At 49.5% G+C, this 16,990-nt stretch overlaps 1 protein-coding gene across 1 annotated transcript in view; it reads left to right on the forward strand.

Moving 5' to 3' along the window:
- CLEC14A (C-type lectin domain containing 14A) overlaps window positions 1–16,710 on the forward strand; it is a 52,854-nt gene extending 36,144 nt beyond the window's left edge. Inside the window, exon 2 of the mRNA XM_069638408.1 lies at window positions 10,943–16,710. Coding sequence (XP_069494509.1) covers window positions 10,943–10,950 — 8 coding nt within the window. The 3' untranslated portion in view covers window positions 10,951–16,710. The remainder of the gene's footprint in view (window positions 1–10,942) is intronic.
- The last annotated feature ends 280 nt before the right edge of the window (window positions 16,711–16,990 follow it).

Genomic DNA, 16,990 nt, shown 5'->3' on the forward strand with positions numbered 1-16,990 from the left:
CAGAAGGGGACAGACAGCATAAACAGTGTGGCGGGATTCCAGCAACAATCTGGGTAATGGAAGACACCTGAGCCAAATGTTCAGTACACAGGATGATCCTTGAGCAGTCCAGTTAACAGATCCTAGGTTGAGAACCAATAGTAGCCTAGAGTTCAAATGTTCAGTACACAGGATGATCCTTGGGCAGTCCAGTTAAACAGATCCGAGGTCGGGAGCCAATAGCAATAACAAAGTCCAAAAGTTGATATTCCAGAAGGTAACCAATGCGAGGAAGTTACAGGGACAAAGACAAAAGCAATCTGTGGAACGTTCCGTGGTCGTAGTACTTGAGGAATCTAAGAGTATCCAAAACGCCAAACAGTCCTTGAAGAAAGCAGCTGTGAAGCGTTGCTTCCGTGTTTTCTCGACCCTTTTAACTGCGCGATGCAGTCACATGACGCAGGTCACGGGGGAACGTGCGGATCTGGGTCACGTGACTCACGATGTTGACAGAGGCTGTTGTAGACACCTCGTCACGTGACGCAAGTTTCCTTGCGCGCCCTGGCGGCAGCACCAGCCATGCGAAAGTCTCCATGGCAGCTGCCAGGGCAAGGAGGGTTGGAAAACTCCCGGATCGCCAGCAATAAACCTCCCCTGTCTGGCGAGACGTCGCCGCCGCTCATGTGTAGGGGCACGGGAATCACAGGGGCCCTGGTGGGTGGTGTCCGCTGCATCAGGTAGGTGAGGACTAGCTGGTGTTCCGGCTGTACACATATGAAGATGTGTGCTGGGAGACATGACACTGATAACACCACGTCTTGCTCAGTGCTGTCCTCCAGGTAATACCCAAACTCACTCAGATCCCTTCTCCTGATAATGTCAAACCTTGCTCAGTGCTGTCCTCCCAGTAATACCCAAACTCACTCAGATCCCTTCTGCTGATAATGCCATGCCGTGGTCAGTGCTGTCCTCCCTGTAATACCCATACTCACTCGGATCCCTGCTCCTGATGATACCACACCTTGCTCAGTGCTGCCCTCCAAGTAATACCCAAACTCACTTAGATCCTGTCTCCTGATAATGCCACGCCTTGCTCAGTGCTCTCCTCCTAGTAATACCCAAACTCACTCAGATGCCCATGTCCTGATAATACCATGCCTTGCTCAGTGCTGTCCTCCCAGTAAAACCCAAACTCACTCAGATCCCTTCTCCTGATAATACCACGCCATGCTCAGTGCTGTCCTCCCTGTAATACCCATACTCAGATCACTGTTCCTGATGATACCACACCTTGCTCAGTGCTCTCCTCCCAGTAATACCCAAGCTCACTCAGATCCCTTCTCCTGATGATACCACGCCTTGCTCAGTTCTGTCCTCCAAGTAATAGCCAAACTCACTTAGATCCCGTCTCCTGATAATGCCACGCCTTGCTCAGTGCTGTCCTCCTAGTAATATCCAAACTCACTCAGATCCCTTCTCCTGATAGCGTCACACCTTGCTCAGTGCTCTCCTCCTAGTAATACCCAAACTCACTCAGATATCTTATCCTGATAATGCCACGCCTTGCTCAGTGCTCTCCTCCTAGTAATATCCAAACTCACTCAGATCCCTTCTCCTGATAGCGTCACACCTTGCTCAGTGCTCTCCTCCTAGTAATACCCAAACTCACTCAGATCCCTTCTCCTGATAATACCATGCCGTGCTCAGTGCTGTCCTCCCAGTAATACCCAAACTCACTCAGATCCTGTCTCCTGATACTGCCAAGCTTTGTTCAGTGCTCTCCTCCTAGTAATACCCAAACTCACTCAGATCCCTTTTCCTGATAATACCACGCCTTTCTCGGTGCTCTCCTCCTAGTAATACCCAAACTCACTCAGATCCCTTCTCCTGATAATACCACACCTTGCTCAGTGCTCTCCTCCTAGTATTACCCAAACTCACTCAAATCCCTTCTCCTGATAATACCACACCTTACTCGATGCTCTCCTCCCAGTAATACCCAAACTCACTCAGATCCCTTCTCCTGATAATACCACGCCTTTCTCGGTGCTCTCCCCCCAGTAATACCAAAACTCTTTCAGATCCCTTCTCCTGATAATACCACGCCTTTCTCGGTGCTCTCCTCCCAGTAATGCCCAAACTCACTCAGATCCCTTCTCCTGATAATACCACGCCTTGCTCGGTGCTCTCCTCCCAGTAATGCCCAAACTCACTCAGATCCCTTCTCCTGATAATACCACGCCTTGCTCGGTGCTCTCCTCCCAGTAATGCCCAAACTCACTCAGATCCCTTCTCCTGATAATACCACGCCTTGCTCGGTGCTCTCCTCCCAGTAATACCCAAACTCACTCAGATCCCTTTTCCTGATAATACCACGCCTTGCTCGGTGCTATCCTTCCAGTAATACCCAAACTCACTCAGATCCCTTTTCCTGATAATGCCACGCCTTGCTCGGGGCTATCCTCCCAGTAATACCCAAACTCACTCAGATCCCTTTTCCTGATAATACCACGCCTTGCTCGGTGCTATCCTTCCAGTAATACCCAAACTCACTCAGATCCCTTTTCCTGATAATGCCACGCCTTGCTCGGTGCTCTCCTCCCAGTAATACCCAAACTCACTCAGATCACTTCTCCTGATAATGCCAAGGCTTGCTCGGTGCTCTCCTCCAAGTAATACCCAATCTCACTCAGATCCTGTCTCCTGATAACGCCACACCTTGATCAGTGCTGTCATCCCAGTAATACCCAAACACACTTAGATCTCTTATCCTGATAATGCCACCCCTTGCTCAGTGCTCTCCTCCTAGTAATACTTAAACTCACTCAGATGCCATTATAGCATTGTAGAGATCATACAATGTACATTGTCTGATTATTATGTTGAACTAATTTGTTTGAATGAGTATTGCTTTTTAATTGATAAAAGATGATGTTGATATATATAATGTAATGTAAAGGTCTTATATAGTGCCATTCTACCAATAATGTTTGCCTCTCTGCACATGGCTCTGGAAAAAAGCGGGGCAGGGTGTCTTAGTCGGATAGCAGGAAGGTAGATGCAGAAACCTTTGGTGGATGCAGGTCAGAAGTACCCGTTACCAGTGTGTCAATATGAACATCTCTATGTTGTTTGTGGTTGGTACCGACCGGGCCGGTTAGCATATGGGCAGCCCCCGGATTGTGTAGTGCAGAAATCGACAGAATGGTGGTTGATAGAAGGACAGAGTCTGAGTCTGTTAAATGCACTAAACCTGGTTGGTCGCCTGAACGAGTGTAAGGATGCAAGATTTTAGCAGTGTGGAGTTAGCTGAGGGATGAGAGGGGTGGGGTGAGGAGGGGAGTTAGGATGTTGCTTCCTGGCTCATGGTTGTAGATTTTGCAGGGATTCTGGTGCACAGCAGTGTCACGCAGCAGCGTATCCACCAATCACATTGAATACCCAAAGATGGTTGTGAGAAATTCAGAATCACTTGTCTTAAAGTAATGCACGTTTCTGGTGCACAGTCTTTAGTCGATTGCTATTATCTTTAATTTCTTTCGAAGTGGTCGAAAAGTCAAGTCTTGAGCCGTTTCCTGAAGGTCAGGTGTTCACTTCGAGGTGGAGAGGTTTGGGGAGGATGTTTCATAGTTGCGTGACTGAGACTGAAAAAGAGGATCCTCCTTGCTGTTTCCTGTTGAAGTTTGAGACTAGAACTAGTACAGCATTGCTGCACCGGAGTGTTGTGGAGCGAGGATGGAGCACACATGATCATATTGGCCATTGAAGCGTTATGTGTCAGACACTACTTTCACTAAAATGTGCGTTTCAGCTTTGTAGGTCTTGCGCACCTTCTACCAGTGAGGTAAACTATCCAGGGGCGAACCAAACTTTGGGTGCATTCTGTCTGAATAAAAGCTATTCTACCCCTGCCAAATACTCATGTAACTACTCAGGAGATGTGAAGTGCAGATTGCCTGAAGACTGGAACTACACATTGCCTGACGCCATTCCTGATAAAATATCGCACGAAGCTGCATATGTTGGAGAACTGGAGACCTGCTTGTCTGCTCCACCTGCTACCCCCACAGTGACTAAATAAAAAGAAGAGGAGGACAACAAACGTTTCTTTGGTCTGGGGCAGAATGCGTCAGATTGACACTTGCCCCCCCGGCCCTTGCCCCTGGCCAGCAGGATTCATCCTCTTGGAGGGCTGCATCCGGGCAGACAGGAGTCCCGTTGAGGCCTCAATGCTGTAGCTGTTTTTTGGTACTTTTTAGAAACTAAAAAGGTGTTTTCTTTTGTGGATCATAGCATCTTTTTCAGAACATAACCTTTTTAAAGTTTATTTGATTGAGGAAACTAAAAGCTGCAATGGTACTCATTTTGAGTAATGTATGAATTTACATATTTTTTAGGTTGGCATATAATCTGGCCAGTATTATTTTAACTGTTAAAACCCACAAATAACCACATATTAGCGTAAATATGAACATGCCCATTTCCATCCAGCCCTTTAAGACGAGGCAGCAATACTTAGGGGTGGATGGGGGTGCAGAAGTTACTCAAACATCAATAATCAAAAACGACACAGGTCGCTGGCAAAAAGATAACTGTTTTAATATTAATGATCTAAAACAGGGAGTACAATGGACCTCAACTGACGTCTCAATGCATCTTGAAAAAAACATTCTTTTATAACACACAATCGTCATTGATGACATCAACCTACATATTTTCTAACATCATCCTACGTGGCATAAACCTAGTGGCTATTGTAATTGGTTCTAAAGGAGCATCTAACTATACGATCCATACTACTCTAACAAAGTGAAAGAAAGTGATAGGTTTCTTAACATCAGGTGGGGCAACTAAGCCCTCCCCTTAAATAGGTCACCATGAATTTCACTAAATACACGTCGTCCCATTGGTTACACAAACTATAGGACCCTTAATCACGAGGGCCCCTAAAATTAGTTGGCATTCCAACCTTCGTCACTACTATTCCACACATGCCAGCAGCACGCAGGCTGGTCTTCCAGGTGCTGGTGAGCTAGTCTTAACCATAGCCTCCCACCAATTAGCATATTCATCTATCATCACCTCAATGGTCTGCTGTCAATTAAGGCTTTGAACTTGTCCTTGGTAGTGTAGTTGTGCGCTGGAGAATTCACGGGAGTGCAGGCATGCTCTGCCCTCATGCGTAGGTGTGGTTGTCATGTTCGTCCAACTTCATCCTTCCATGTGACTGAAGACCACAAAATCGAGCTCTAGTGCATTTAAAATACACATTTTTAATAGACCTCTGATGTCTTCTTTTGTTTTTGTCCATGTCTTCGGAACAGGATTTTCGTTCTTTCACACAACTTGTATCCAGTGTCTGCTCACCCCAGCCTGATATGATCCTTGGCTTCCTGGGCTCATCCAGCCTCCCATTTCTGAGTTTCACTCCTGCTAAATCATTTAATTGTTTTTAACTGTGACATACTGGAAAAGATGCCTTCCTTTTTCAGTTCAGCTCTGCTATAATACGTAGTGGAAACATCCATTCTTCATTTACTCCTACATATGTATACATTGGCGCATTCCGCAATCTATTCATTATAAATCTAGCCTCAAGAATACTTTGTCTGCTTGTGTTTCTTTGCATATGTACACGTGTAAATTGACTTGATATCGTCATTGTTTCTGTAATATAAGGTTCTTCATCTTGAGCCCAAGATGTCACTTATCTTTGATACTTTCTTGATGCCTTATAGAATATCTTCATTCTCTGTCTCTGCATCTCTTCTATTCATGTCAGCTTGCTTCGTGTGACAGTGACGTCACCATTCTTCTCTTCCATTCAGCTGTCCTGTTTCTTCCGGGATTTCATTCAAATGGCCATCATACTGTCTCATATACAAATATGGTTTTCTCAATGGGAACCTTGCTTCCAGGATTCTCCTTGGTATCTGTATGTTCAATGGTTTTGTTTGTGTCTCAAACTCTGGCTCCCAACATATAGGCAATATGGGCGAACTGGTTGAGGTGGGGGCACTTGGCTCCTTCTCTACAGTGTATTAGCCCAGATTTGTTCCTTTGCATTCTAGGACTTGAAGTCCTGGAATTCACCATAAAAAATCTAGGACAAAATGTCCTAAAATGGACACATAAAATTAAAAAAACAGGACTGGACTATCCTATCATGAATTGAATGGAGCATGCTGGCATGGATATTAGTTTACTTTACTTGATATTTATATAGCATCTACTGCCATTGTTTTGGCCTCAAAGTGCTGAAATAGTGAGTAGATGACTCGCTCGTGTTTGGCCCTATGAGCCAGGGCAGACCCCCAAGCTCGGCTCTTGCTCGGCCCTCTCCATGGCATCTCAGTCTCATGCGCCTCTAGTGAGGATGAGTGAGGGGTGAACATAGATTGTTCCTTTGGGAATACCTATGGAGAAACTCCCAGTTTCACACCCAGTGGTAGAAACCAGTAGGGCTGAGGTAGTCAGCTATGGCAGGAACAGTGACGTGCCCCAACCAATGAGGCCTCTCAGAGTAACTTCATGTTTTAAGATCCTTCCAGTCACCCTGTGGGCCACTCTGCCAGAGAGATAAGAGTCGGGACTATGTGAGGAACGTAGTCTAAAAGCTATGCTCTGTTGGTGAAATTAGTAGGAAGGGAGGATGCCTGAAAACCCTCAGATGTCCCAACAGACAGGCTGCTGAAACTCTCAGACTTCCCAACAGACAGGCTGCTGAAACCATCAGACTTCCCAACAGACAGGCAGCTGAAACCATCAGACTTCCCAACAGACGGGCTGCCGAAACCCTCAGACTTCCCAACAGATGGGCTTCTGAAACCCTCAGACTTCCCAACATACGGGCTGCCGAAACCATCAGACTCCCAACTGACGGGCTGCCAAAACCATTGGACTTCCAAACAGACGGCTGCCGAAACCATCAGACTTCCCAACAGACGGGCTGCTGAAACCATCAGACTACCCAAAAGACGGGCTGCCGAAACCATCAGACTTCCCAACAGACAGGCTGCTGAAACCATCAGACTTCCCAACAGACGGGCTGCCGAAACCATCAGACTTCCCAACAGACGGGATGCTGAAACCATCAGACTTCCCAACAGATGGGTTGCCGAAACCATCAGACTTCCCAACAGACTGGCTGCCAAAACCATCAGACTTCCCAACAGACGGGCTGCCGAAACCATCAGACTTCCCAACAGACGGGCTGCCGCTTGTAGATCAATAGGGTTTGGAACGAGTCACTTACACGTCAGGCAGTGCCAGGTGTGCCCACCATTTCCCAACGTGTCTTGGTCTCTTGGGAGAACCTGTTTATTGGGAAACAAAGGGAGTCTGCCCCGACAGGAATCTCTAGAGAGCACTGCAACTATTAGTGAAGCTGAGCGGAGAGTTGAAGAGTGAGAGACATAGGAAAAGCGATTCAGCCTCGTATCCCGAGTGTGGTGGAAGGAGATGGGGCAAGTTGATGTGGAGGGGGATTTGGTGGAATCGAGGCACTCGCCAACAGGCCAGTGCCTTCTTAGAGCTTGCCAGGTTTGGGCAGATTCAGACATATGCCAGAGTTTGCTGTGCCTGATTGCTCCTGGCCCACCCCCATATCCCTCTCCCTTATTTGGTCTTTGAGGGGGAGTATAGTACAGAGATGTCCACTCAGCTCCTCATGTCTTCCCTCGATGTGGGTCCTGAATGAGTGGCCAGAAATCATTTATACATTTCTGTGTGAGTTGCAAGGAAGGTCTGAAACTGATTTTCCATGCAAGCTACCTTGCAACTCCCAAAAGACCACAATGACTGCAGTACGCAATGGAAAATGCAAACTGGAGTATCCCTATTCTTTTTTGCAACCAGTTACCTTGCATTTGTGAAGCCGGCACTGAGTAGCACTGGTTTTGCACATTGTCCATCATTCCCTTTGCACATTCACTATCCTTCCCATTGCACTTTCACCATCCCCCCTTTCCACATTTCCATTCGTCCCTTTTGTATATTCACCATCCCTCCCATTGCACATTCACCACCCTCCCCTTTGCACATTCACCATCCTTCCCTTTGCACATTCACCATCCTTCCCTTTGCACATTCACCATCCTTCCCTTTGCACATTCACCACCCTTCCCATTGCACATTCACCACCCTTCCCATTGCACATTCACCATCCTTCCCTTTGCACATTCACCACACTTCCCATTGCACATTCACCATCCTCCCCTTTACACATTCACCACTCTTCCCTTTGTACATTCACCACCCTTCCCATTGCACATTCACAATCCTCCCCTTTGCACATTCACCACTCTTCCCTTTGCACATTCACCACCCTTCTCATTGCACATTCACCATCCTCCCCTTTGCACATTTGCCACTCTTCCCTTTGCACGTTCACCACCCTCCCCTTTGCACATTCACCACCCTTCTCATTACACATTCACCATCCTCCCCTTTGCACATTCACCACCCTTCTCTTTATACATTTACCACCCTTCCCATTGCACATTCACCATCCTTCCCATTGCACATTCACCATCCTCCCCTTTGCACATTCACCACTCTTCCCTTTGCACATTCACCACCCTTCTCTTTATACATTTACCACCCTTCCCATTGCACATTCACCATCCTCCCCTTTGCACATTCACCACCCTTCTCATTGCACATTCACCATCCTCCCCTTTGCACATTCACCACCCTTCTCTTTATACATTTACCACCTTTCCCATTGCACATTCACCATCCTTCCCATTGCACATTCACCATCCTCCCCTTTGCACATTCACCACTCTTCCCTTTGCACATTCACCATCCTTCCCATTGCACATTCACCATCCTCCCCTTTGCACATTCACCACTCTTCCCTTTGCACATTCACCACCCTTCTCTTTATACATTTACCACCCTTCTCATTTCACATTCACCATCCTTCCCATTGCACATTCACCACCCTTCCCATTGCACATTCACCACCCTTCCCATTGCACATTCACCATTCTTCCCTTTGCACACTCACCACCCTTCCCATCGCACATTCACCATCCTTCCCTTTGCACATTCACCACCATTCCCATTGCACATTCACCACCATTCCCATTGCACATTCACCATCCTCCACTTTGCACATTCACCATCCTTCCCTTTGCACATTCACCATCCTTCCCATTGCACATTCACCATCCTCCCCTTTGCACATTCACCACTCTTCACTTTGCACATTCACCACCCTTCTCTTTATACATTTACCACCCTTCTCATTGCACATTCAGCACCCTTCCCATTGCACATTCACCACCCTTCCCATTGCACATTCACCACCCTTCCCATTGCACATTCACCACCCTTCCCTTTGCACATTCACCACCCTTCGCATTGCACATTCACCATCCTCCCCTTTGCACATTCACCACTCTTCACTTTGCACATTCACCGCCCTTCTCTTTATACATTTACCACCCTTCTCATTGCACATTCAGCACCCTTCCCATTGCACATTCACTACCCTTCCCATTGCACATTCACCACCCTTCCCTTTGCACATTCACCACCTTTCCCATTGCACATTCAGCACCCTTCCCATTGCACATTCACCACCCTTCCCATTGCACATTCACCACCCTTCCCTTTGCACATTCACCACCCTTCGCATTGCACATTCACCACCCTTCCTTTTGCACATTCACCACCCTTCCCTTTGCACATTCACCACCCTTCCCTTTGCACATTCACCACCCTTCCCATTGCACATTCACCATCCTCCACTTTGCACATTCACCATCCTTCCCTTTGCACATTCACCATCCTTCCTATTGCACATTCACCATCCTCCCCTTTGCACATTCACCACTCTTCACCTTGCACATTCACCACCCTTCTCTTTATACATTTACCACCCTTCTCATTGCACATTCAGCACTTCAGCACACTTCCCATTGCACATTCACCACCCTTCCCATTGCACATTCACCACCCTTCGCATTGCACATTCACCACCCTTCCCTTTGCACATTCACCATCCTTCCCTTTGCACATCCACCACCCTTCCCTTTGCACATTCACCACCCTTCCCATCGCACATTCACCATCCTTCCCTTTGCACATTCACCACCCTCCACTTTGCACATTCACCATCCTTCCCTTTGCACATTCACCATCCTTCCCATTGCACATTCACCATCCTCCCCTTTGCACATTCACCACTCTTCACTTTGCACATTCACCACCCTTCTCTTTATACATTTACCACCCTTCTCATTGCACATTCACCACCCTTCCCATTGCACATTCACCACCCTTCGCATTGCACATTCACCACCTTTCCCTTTGCACATTCACCACCCTTCCCTTTGCACATTCACCACCCTTCCCTTTGCACATTCACCACTCTTCACTTTGCACATTCACCACCCTTCTCTTTATACATTTACCACCCTTCTCATTGCACATTCACCACCCTTCCCATTGCACATTCACCACCCTTCCCTTTGCACATTCACCACCCTTCGCATTGCACATTCACCACCCTTCCCTTTGCACATTCACCACCCTTCGCATTGCACATTCACCACCCTTCCCTTTGCACATTCACCACCCTTCCCTTTGCACAATCACCATTCTTCCCTTTGCACATCCACCATCCTTCCTTATATTTGGTCCATGCGTTTATTGGGAATCTGCTCTTTATTGTCTTCAGCGCTTTCAATGAGGATGGTCTGTTCATTACAATGAAGAGACATACTTTAAACATGGGCCACACTTAAAATACTCCTTCATTTTGTACTTTTATTAAATGGCCATTTGAAGCCTGCAACATGATTTATCAAATAAAAGTACTATTTGGCCCCCTGCTCTGCTTTGGAAGAATGCACCCCATACCCCGTGATAGGTGAGCCCCCGCCTTGCAGTGTGTTATATGCGTGTATCCCACACGTGTATTGCTTGGCTAATCTCTGCTCTGCTATTTCAGATGTTTGAATGTGTCCGGTCCACGGAGCAGGCATGACCCAGGACAAGGACTGTCGGCAATGGAGGGACTCGTGACGTCACGGGGCCAGGAGGAAGTCTCGCAGAAGTGACTGCTGCAGGGGTATTTCTCAGCGAAGAGACTGGCTCACAGGTGTTCCCAAGAAACATGAGAGAAGCAGAGACGTGTGCAGAGATGGGACGGGGGCGCTGCACAGGGACTGCTCCAGGGGCACGAGCCAAAGCTCCCTCCAGCGCCGGAAATGATAACTGCAGCAGCAGCTTCCGTTCCCAGAGGCCAGTTCCTGGACTGGAGGCCATGCAGAGCTCTCTCCCACGCCCCTCTTAGCCTCCTGCTCTCTCGCATGCGCCACCTACTGAGCTCTCGTCTCGCAGGCCCATGTGATGGTGTCTCTAGCAGGTGCCTGCCCCTCTAGAGTTCTCTACTACTACGGCTCAAGCAGTGTTTCTCACAAAAATCTCCCAGACTCTCACCATGCCACTCACTGGCCGACCTCTCAGGATCTCTCTCTACTGTCTCAGGGGATGTCTTTCACACTCATTCCTCACACTCTGAGCTTGCCGCAGACTCATCCGCCCACCTCCCAGAATGTCTCTTCTGCTGTCTCAAGCAGGTGACTCTCACACCAACCTCTCACTCTCTGAGCTTGCCACATACGCAGCGGGCCTCCTCTCAGGGTCTCTACTACTGCCTCAAGCAGGTGATTCTCACACTAACCTCTCACTCTCTGAGCCGGGCCGCCTCTCAGGGTGTCTCTACTACTGCCTCAAGCAGGTGACTCTCACACTAACCTCTCACTCTCTGAGCTTACCACATGTGCAGCGGACCTCCTCTCAGGGTGTCTCTACTACTGTCACAAGACGGTGACTCTCACACTAACCTCTCACTCTCTGAGCCGGGCCTCCTCTCAGGGTCTCTACTACTGCCTCAAGCAGGTGACTCTCACACTAACCTCTCACTCTCTGAGCCGGGCCGCCTCTCAGGGTGTCTCTACTACTGCCTCAAGCAGGTGACTCTCACACTAACCTCTCACTCTCTGAGCTTACCACATGTGCAGCGGACCTCCTCTCAGGGTGTCTCTACTACTGTCACAAGACGGTGACTCTCACACTAACCTCTCACTCTCTGAGCCGGGCCTCCTCTCAGGGTCTCTACTACTGCCTCAAGCAGGTGACTCTCACACTAACCTCTCACTCCCTGAGCCGGGCCTCCTCTCAGGGTGGCTCTACTACTGCCTCAAGCAGGTGACTCTCACACTAACCTCTCACTCTCTGAGCTTGCCACATGCGAAGCAGGCCTCCTCTCAGGGTCTCTACTACTGCCTCAAGCATGTGACTCTCACACTAACCTCTCACTCTCTGAGCTTACCACATGCGCAGCGGACCTCCTCTCAGGGTGTCTCTACTACTGCCTCAAGCATGTGACTCTCACACTAACCTCTCACTCTCTGAGCTTGCCACATGCACAGCGGACCTCCTCTCAGGGTGTCTCTACTACTGTCACAAGCAGGTGACTCTCACTCTAACCTCTCACTCTCTGAGCTTGCCACATGCGCAGTGGGCCTCCTCTCATGTTGTCTCTACTACTGCCTCAAGCAGGTGACTCTCACACTAACCTCTCACTCCCTGAGCCGGGCCTCCTCTCAGGGTGGCTCTACTACTGCCTCAAGCAGGTGACTCTCACACTAACCTCTCACTCTCTGAGCTTACCACATGTGCAGCAGGCATCCTCTCATGTTGTCTCTACTACTGCCTCAAGCAGGTGACTCTCACACTAACCTCTCACTCTCTGAGCCGGGCCGCCTCTCAGGGTGTCTCTACTACTGCCTCAAGCAGGTGACTCTCACACTAACCTCTCACTCTCTGAGCTTACCACATGTGCAGCGGACCTCCTCTCAGGGTGTCTCTACTACTGTCACAAGACGGTGACTCTCACACTAACCTCTCACTCTCTGAGCCGGGCCTCCTCTCAGGGTCTCTACTACTGCCTCAAGCAGGTGACTCTCACACTAACCTCTCACTCCCTGAGCCGGGCCTCCTCTCAGGGTGGCTCTACTACTGCCTCAAGCAGGTGACTCTCACACTAACCTCTCACTCTCTGAGCTTGCCACATGCGAAGCAGGCCTCCTCTCAGGGTCTCTACTACTGCCTCAAGCATGTGACTCTCACACTAACCTCTCACTCTCTGAGCTTACCACATGCGCAGCGGACCTCCTCTCAGGGTGTCTCTACTACTGCCTCAAGCATGTGACTCTCACACTAACCTCTCACTCTGAGCTTGCCACATGCACAGCGGACCTCCTCTCAGGGTGTCTCTACTACTGTCACAAGCAGGTGACTCTCACTCTAACCTCTCACTCTCTGAGCTTGCCACATGCGCAGTGGGCCTCCTCTCAAGGTGTCTCTACTACTGTCACAAGCAGGTGACTCTCACTCTAACCTCTCACTCTCTGAGCTCGGCCTCCTCTCAGGGTGTCTACTACTGCGTCAAGCAGATGAGTCTCACACTAACCTCTCACTTTTTGAGCTTGTCACATGCGCAGCAGGCCTCCTCTCAGGTTGTCTCTACTACTGTCTCAACAAGGTGACTCTCACACTAACCTCTCACTCTGCACTTGCCACGTGCTCACAGGGCCTCCTCTCAGGGTGTCTCTACTACTGCCTCAAGCAGGTGACTCACACTAACCTCTCACTCTCTGAGCTTGCCACATGCACAGCGGGCCTCCTCTCAGGGTGCCTCTACTACTGCCTCAAGCAGGTGACTCTCACACCAACCTCTCACTCCCTGAGCCGGGCCTCCTCTCAGGGTCTCTACTACTGCCTCAAGCAGGTGACTCTCACACCAACCTCTCACTCCCTGAGCCAGGCCTCCTCTCAGGGTCTCTACTACTGTGTCAAGCAGGCGACTCTCACACTAACCTCTCACTCTCTAAGCCGGGCCTCCTCTCAGGGTGTCTCTACTACTGCCTCAATCAGGTGACTCTCACACTAACCTCTCACTCTCTGAGCTTACCACATGTGCAGCGGGCCTCCTCTCAGGATGTCTCTACTACTGTCACAAGCAGGTGACTCTCACTCTAACCTCTCACTCTCTGAGCCGGGCCGCCTCTCAGGGTGCCTCTACTACTGCCTCAAGCAGGTGACTCGCACACTAACCTCTCACTCTCTGAGCCGGGCCTCCTCTCAGGGTGTCTACTACTGCGTCAAGCAGGTGACTCTCACACTAACCTCTCACTCTTTGAGCTTGTCACATGTGCAGCAGGCATCCTCTCAGGTTGTCTCTACTACTGCCTCAAGCAGGTGACTCTCACACTAACCTCTCACTCTCTGAGCCGGGCCGCCTCTCAGGGTGTCTCTACTACTGCCTCAAGCAGGTGACTCTCACACTAACCTCTCACTCTCTGAGCTTGCCACATGCGCAGCGGCCCTCCTCTCACAGTGTCTCTACTACTGCCTCAAGCAGGTGACTCTCACACTAACCTCTCACTCCCTGAGCCGGGCCTCCTCTCAGGGTGGCTCTACTACTGCCTCAAGCAGGTGACTCTCACACTAACCTCTCACTCTGAGCTTGTTACATGCGAAGCAGGCCTCCTCTCAGGGTCTCTACTACTGCCTCAAGCATGTGACTCTCACACTAACCTCTCACTCTCTGAGCTTACCACATGCGCAGCGGACCTCCTCTCAGGGTGTCTCTACTACTGCCTCAAGCATGTGACTCTCACACTAACCTCTCACTCTCTGAGCTTGCCACATGCGCAGTGGGCCTCCTCTCAAGGTGTCTCTACTACTGTCACAAGCAGGTGACTCTCACTCTAACCTCTCACTCTCTGAGCTCGGCCTCCTCTCAGGGTGTCTACTACTGCGTCAAGCAGATGAGTCTCACACTAACCTCTCACTTTTTGAGCTTGTCACATGCGCAGCAGGCCTCCTCTCAGGTTGTCTCTACTACTGTCTCAACAAGGTGACTCTCACACTAACCTCTCACTCTCTGCACTTGCCACGTGCTCACAGGGCCTCCTCTCAGGGTGTCTCTACTACTGCCTCAAGCAGGTGACTCACACTAACCTCTCACTCTCTGAGCTTGACACATGCGCAGCAGGCCTCCTCTCATGGTGTCTTTGACTGCCTCAAGCAGGTGACCCTCACAGTAACCTCTCACTCTCTGAGCTTGCCACATGCACAGCGGGCCTCCTCTCAGGGTGCCTCTACTACTGCCTCAAGCAGGTGACTCTCACACCAACCTCTCACTCCCTGAGCCGGGCCGCCTCTCAGGGTGTCTCTACTACTGCCTCAAGCAGGTGACTCTCACACTAACTTCTCACTCTCTGAGCTTACCACATGCGCAGCGGGCCTCCTCTCAGGGTCTCTACTACTGTGTCAAGCAGGTGACTCTCACACTAACCTCTCACTCTCTAAGCCGGGCCTCCTCTCAGGGTGTCTCTACTACTGCCTCAAGCAGGTGACTCTCACACTAACCTCTCACTCTCTGAGCTTACCACATGTGCAGCGGGCCTCCTCTCAGGATGTCTCTACTACTGTCACAAGACGGTGACTCTCACACTAACCTCTCACTCTCTGCGCTTGCCACATGTGCACGGGGCCTCCTCTCAGGGTGTCTCTACTACTGCCTCAAGCAGGTAACTCTCACACTAACCTCTCACTCTCTGAGCCGGTCCTCCTCTCAGGGTGTCTCTACTACTGCCTCAAGCAGGTGACTCTCACACTAACCTCTCACTCTCTGAGCTTGCCACATGCGCACTGGGCCTCCTCTCAGGGTGTATCTACTACTGCGTCAAGCAGGTGACCCTCACACTAACCTCTCACTCTCTGAGCTTGCCACATGCGCAGCGGGCCTCCTCTTAGGGTGTCTCTACTACTGCTCAAGCAGATCTCTCTGACACTCTGAGCTTGCCACCAACACAATTACCCACATCTGGGAATGTGTCTTCTACTGTCTCAATGGGTGCCTCTCACACCAACCTCGCACACTCTGAGCATGCCATCTATGAAATGACCCAACTCTCAGGAAGTCACTCCTTTCCCTTAGGGGATGTCTCTCACAGTAATCGCTCACACTCTTAGAGTCCTGCCTATCGACTGATCCACCTCTCAGGATGTCACTCCTATTCATTGACCAACCTCTGAGGAAGTCACTCCTTGCCCTTTGGGGATGTCTCTCACAGTAATCGCTCACACTCTTAGGGTCCTGCCTATTCACTGAACAACCTCTCGGGATATCACTCCTTGCCCTTAGGGGATGTCTCTCACAGTAATCACTCACACTCTTAGTGTCCTCTCGGGATGTGTACGGCCTCAGCAGGTGTCTCTCTGCGTATGCTGCATACTCACTCTTTAACCTCCCAGGGTGTCACTTCTACTGTCACAATGAATATATCTCTTACCATAGTTGTCTGCACCACCACAGTACATATCTTGTATTTTTGCTGTTCGAAGAGCCCCTACTGTAGATAAAGGGCAGTGATTTTGGCTCCATGAATGACCATTATGCCGTGGCTCAAGTCATGCAAGATTTACTGTATTTCTTGGCCAGTAGATGTTTCCCTTTCATCATTCAAAGAAATGCTGCCGCCTCCAGTGCCATTTTTATTCTGGCTGACAGTACACCCCGACAGCCATCTTGGTTAAGGGCAGAGTCACATGTGTGTGCTTGCTGTGGTGTTCCAAATGTATATATTTGATTTTCGAGACTTATTCAGCTTGTTACTTTTAATAAACAATTAAAACTTTAAACATGTCGTGAATACTACACAGCATTAGGATAACATGTGTGGAACTGTTTTTGCCCAGTGTGCAGCTAAAGCTCAGGGTTGCTAGACTGTCTGGCACCTTTGGGCCTTCAACCAGGGCTCAAGCTCTAAAAAAAACAAGCATTGACAATCGCAATGATTTGGGATTTTGTGCAGGCATGGGAAAGGCACTTGCCAGGCACCGCTGTAGTGGTCTTAACTACCCATTGTTGGTAGCAGGTGCAAAATGGTGTGAGTACCTGGGCATCTGTTGGGGTGGTCAG

This window comes from Ambystoma mexicanum, chromosome 14, assembly GCF_040938575.1.
Source record: "Ambystoma mexicanum isolate Mex_15411 chromosome 14, UKY_AmexF1_1, whole genome shotgun sequence".
NCBI lineage: Eukaryota > Metazoa > Chordata > Amphibia > Caudata > Ambystomatidae > Ambystoma > Ambystoma mexicanum.